At 41.1% G+C, this 5,441-nt stretch overlaps 1 protein-coding gene across 1 annotated transcript; it reads left to right on the top strand.

The window, feature by feature from the left end:
* Nucleotides 1–835: 835 nt before the first annotated feature.
* Nucleotides 836–3,164, top strand: SARC_00938 (hypothetical protein). Its single transcript, XM_014305363.1, has one exon. It carries the CDS (start codon nt 927–929, stop codon nt 1,446–1,448), a length of 522 nt encoding a protein of 173 aa, XP_014160838.1. The 5' UTR covers nt 836–926; the 3' UTR covers nt 1,449–3,164.
* The last annotated feature ends 2,277 nt before the right edge of the window (nt 3,165–5,441 follow it).

Raw genomic sequence — 5,441 nt, forward strand, 5'->3', positions numbered from 1 at the left:
ATTATATAAATATATCATATAGGTTGCAATATATATATGTATATAAATTATACATATATACATAAGATTAGGGTTGCTTCTTTCGTAGGGACCAAAATTAACAGTGGAGCTCTGGGGACTGTGTGGATCGAAAGGTGACCACTGGCCAGAATTCAGAGTAATAAGAGGTGTGCTATCTATAAAATGAGTGCACATTATAAGGTTTTTTTTTGTGTTCATAAGTGTGCAAGTGTTCAGTATTTATATTTATGTAGCCTCCATTTTTAAACTAAAAAGTGTATATTTTAAATTTAGAAGGCTACGTAAAAACTAAAAAGGCTGTTATCGGTTTGTATTGTATTTGAAAAAAAATAAATCATCTATGTTCAGTGTTCGCGTCATCAGTTTTTGCTGTTTAAACTTTTTTTTATCTCCGGGATCATATTATCCCTGGTTCTGTTAGACTGTCAATTATAAGAGCTATGAATAAGTACTTTATTGTGGTGCCTGCCTCAAAGCATTTAGGACCGCCCTAGTCGAAGTAAAGTTGTTTTTCACTAAAGTCGATAAAGTAAATTCTAGTAAAGGCCAACAGTCCTAAATTCGACGTGGGTGGCTCAAACAGTGCTCCTATAATATTCTGAAGGACTTTGCGTCAAAATGTGTTTACGTAGAAATCAGTTTTTCATATATTCTTTCCAGAAAAGTGGCTTGACATGATTGGTTGATATTCATATACAAATATTGGGCGGGCTTTCTCTCACACACCGGTGAGATATCACAAATACACACAAATAAACACTCAAAATCACATACAAAAATTTCATACAGCAGTTCTGCATAGGTCCTTTTGCACATAGAAACGTCTATAGCAGACGTACAATGTACTCCATTCTAATAAGGTTGATACTGAGCGATAGCGGTGAGTGCCGAAGTGTTTATTGTCGATGCTTTCGACACAAAGCTGTCTAGGCGCGGAGAGATGCGCATCTGAACCAAGATGCTCCTGTATCTCTCCTTGTTCCATGGAGTGGCAAGAATGGGGCAATGGGGAATCAAGCGACAGAGTGTTGGTGCAGTTTACACCTAGCAGATCGGAGTTTAGTTTGTATGGGTTTGTAAGTAACGTGCGGCGTGCTGAATTGGTGGAAATAGATGAGATGGAGGACGTCGGGGAGTCTCCAGAGTTGATTGACGACAGTGATAGCGAGAACAAAGACGATTATGATATTCATAGTTTTTATACAGATAGCAGCAGCGACGATAGTGATGTGTCTGAAGATATACGCACACGTAGTCCAACACATCGCCCTGGAAGACAAACACACAAAGCTATGCTACTTGTTGTGACAGCAATAGCATGTTTGTTATCCATGATCGGAAAACTGTTCAAACACGCACGACTGGGTGTTTTTTTTACCGATATCGGCCCACGTTTGAAGAGGTTACTGGCCACTCGCTACAAATGAATAGCTTTGATACGGACTTACGCATGAAATTTGGCTTGTTTCTAATACTTAAAGAAGCAATACGACCAGTGTGTGAAAGAGATCAGCAGATGGGAAACTTGCGTAACGGTGCTATTGCTATCGATGTACAGCTAGCGTTAACACTTCGAATACTATTGAGAGGTTTAGGGATAATATTATTTATTTCAAAAATGGCAAGTATGTATGACACAATGTATGAACATATGGCATGACTCGCATAGTCGATGTAGTGGTTCAGGAAAGATTGATGGGAAGAAGTGGTCAGTAAATTCCCGTTTAAAGATTGGGCCAAGTGAGTCGACAATGGAAGATATGTGCTGAGTCAGTTCGGGCCGGTGTTTTAGAAAAGATCCAAGGTGTTCGTGGAGGGTCCAGATACCGTGGAAGTCGTGGCACTCCTGTAATTGCTGAAGGAGGTCAGGGCCAATGGGCGGCAGTTTCGGGCCTACCAGGATGCGTCGAATCAGTTGTTGAATGCAGGTAAAGTGGCTGATAGTGAACTTGTGGCTACCGGGGAAGACAGGGCAGAGACAGCCGTCGGTGCGGTAGTCGAGCAATGCGAACATGTACGTATTCGTTACAATCATAGCACAGAGCTGTATTGGTGTAGACTCGAAGCAGCAATTGAAGCTGTCGTGTCTGGCTGTGTCTCGGTTTGAGGTTGGCGGTTTACCCATAACCAATTGGTAGTAGTATTGGCGCCGGGCCATTGCCACGATCTCCTTGTTGGACCAACGTTTTGTTGAGTTCTTCCTGATGTCGTCACAGCGTTGGCGAAGGGCTACATGGTCGGGTGTACGCCTGCCCGTGGTTTTGTGTACAGTTTTCAGGTGAGCATAAAAACTGTAGCCCAGGCGGGTTGCGTCAGAGGGGTATGTGGATTTGTGCTGGCCATTGAGTCGAGTTGTATTCCCAGGAAACCTCCAAGGTAGTCCGCGAATGGTCGCGCGGGGAGCAGGCCGCAAAAGTGAAGTAAGTTTGCTTGATGTTTGGGAAACCGAGGGTATTTAGTGCCCTTGATGATGGCTGCTGCTTGGATGAGTGCTGAGTTAAAGCGCTCGAATAGGAGGTCCAACGCATCCTTCCATATAGGCGGAGCACAGGCAATAATGTTCAGCCCATATGTAGCCGTGGATAGGATGAATGTTTTGAACATCATCAGTCGGTTGCGGGGGTGTTGCCAGCTGAAGCCATGGAAGCTATAAGCGCGGAAAGAGGCGATACCCAGTGAAAAAGCTGCAACCAGGGATTTCATATGTCTAGCGAGGTTGATTTCTTGTACTCCGTGAGAGAGTGAGAACCCCAGATATTTGGAGTGTTTCGGTTCGGCATGTGTGGGTGCCAGTTTCAGGGGAAGGTAACGTGTGTTCCAATGTGTGTCTACAAGCGTCGGCGTGATAAGCTCACCATTTATACGGAGGGTTGGCGCCGCGTGTCGCAAGTCGGTAGATCGTACTCGGGGTTTAATGACACCCTGTTCGAGGCCAGATTTGCGTCCCCACGCATCAATGTCATCTAAGAAGGGCCGGAGCGAAACCGATCGAGGGGCTTGGATCCGTATGTCATTGACGAATAAATAAGAAGGGAGGAGCTTGGGTCGAAATTGTGCTAGCGTGACAGCTAAGAAATCCATGTAGATAATAAAGAGCTGGGGACCATAGGGGTAACTAAATCCTTGTTCTTAATCATCGCCTGGGGCACTCATCAACGGTGGCAACTCCTCATTTTCGCTATGCACAATGGCGGGGTCTTCGCGGTGTAGGATTCGAATTTCACCAAGTAGGCGTGGGTGATGTCGGTGATGGCCGGTAGCTCATCTACGCCAGAATCGGGTCTCTTGCATGGCATGTAACACTGTATCTATATGCACCGTATGTGTTTCAAACGAGGGTGGGGATTTCGACCGTGCTCGTGGGTGACGCATGTTTTGGCAGAAGAATAGTACATGTGAAGTTTGTGTATTTTTTTAACATACTGTGTGTAGTGCCTTATATGGCCCTTGTTATGACACTTTTATGTTCGGTGTATTGTATCATTTTTTATGTTGCAATTTTCCTATGACATTGTTCGTATACAATCGAGGTGTCAGCATGTCATACCCTAGGCTGAGCCTGGGGGGGGGGGGGGGGGGGGCGTGCTATGTGTATGACGTCAGACAGGTTCTAAACCCATGGTTTTTCGGAGGAGCAATAAACCGAATGGCAGCTGCCAAAAAAGGATGCCGAATATGTCAGAAAAGCGTTGTCAACCATGATAGCCACTGAGTGAGTTCAGTACTCTAGGAGTAGCTGGTTCACAAATGAGAGTCGTTTATTGGTGAGAAATTTAGAGAACGTATTTTTATAAGTAAATAAGTAAATATTTATAGACTCTGGAGTCTGGGTCCCCGGGACTTCCAGACTTGGAACTCTGGAATTCTGGGTTCCTGATTCTGGGACTCTGGGAGTTTGGATCTCTTCTCGTCTCTTGTATTTTAGAAAAAATAAAGTAATAAATATAAATAAATATTTACACCTGTCTCGACTGACGACTCGCTTCGACTCTCGAGTCTCGACTTCTATTCACAAGTCTCGACTCTCGACATAGCCTCAAACCGTTTTTCGTTAAAACTTTATACGTTTACGTTTAACTTCGATTCCATATATGGTTCTTTGTATGCTCACAGGTGCACCTTGCGGGTCTTAAGATTTATTCTTGTGGGGATTTTACCATACGAACCAGTCCTATAAAAGATTTTAGGTAGGGTCTTCTGATGACATCATATTCGTTATAACGCTTTAAATTTGAATAAATATGCGTTTACGTCTAACTTCTATTCCGTACCCCCAGAGTCCTTTTTTTGTTCTATATAAAATAAACAAATGTCAAAATGACTATCAAGATTCAAATATATATATCAACCACAGGTCAAAAGTTCAAAGTTCGAACACATGTCGCCATAATTACTCTCATGCCTTCTATTTCTTTTTAAAAATCTAAATTTAAAGACTTTAAAAATACTTCCTTATTTGTTTTGATAAAAAAATAAAGACAAAATATGTAAGTTACAAAAATAAATTGGTAGTTTTTTTTTTTGGTTTTTCTACAAAAACCAATATTTAAAAGGTACGTAAATAAATACTGTCATAATAACACAAATACAGTAGCACGTAAATATTATTGATTTCTTATTCTATTTTGTTATAAAAAATATTTCAACTAAATACATACAATGTTTTATAGTATACATATTTATTTATTTATGTATTTACATAAATATATATTTACATAATTAAATTCCATAGTCATACGACATACATAGACCAAAATTTGCTTTGTTTTGCAACGAATGAGTTTTTATCATTTCTGTCTGAAGGTCAGTTTATCATAAGGTCCAATAGGATCTCTAGGCAGTGGCGAACTTCGAAATACTGTGATACAACGTCATCATTTTTCATTGGACCTGTAGGAACTAGGATACCGCACAAAAATACATTCAATACTTATTTCAACATTTGACTTTTTTATTTCACTTCTCACAATATGGAATTTCCAGAATTCGAAAAAAACAACAACATTACCCTTCCTCCCAGTGTCAGTGTGACAGTCACAGACCTCGCCTTTAGAGAAAGTCTCGTGAATGGTTTTGCATTAAATATATAGCCGCTTAGTCGCGTACTCGCGTGCGAATACAGAGCTTGTATACATGGTTATAACCGTCACAGCCGTAGTCGATTTAAAGGTAGAAACCTATATATAACCAAAAGCAAAATAGTACCAAGTCAGTTCTCTGTTTATTTCAATATAAAATGGACACAGTTGATATATTCAAAGTCATAGCCATAGTAGGCTCCTTTATAGCAGGACTCACTGGCCTGTTAGTCTTACCTCTACAGTTTAGACTAGACGATTCTACATTCAATGTGTTCGTCAGTTACAGGTATAATAGATTTCAATATAGTAAGTCAGTAGGCGAATGACTACTCCAGTAAA

The sequence above is a fragment of the Sphaeroforma arctica genome (assembly GCF_001186125.1).
Source record: "Sphaeroforma arctica JP610 unplaced genomic scaffold supercont1.33, whole genome shotgun sequence".
Classification (NCBI taxonomy): domain Eukaryota; class Ichthyosporea; order Ichthyophonida; genus Sphaeroforma; species Sphaeroforma arctica.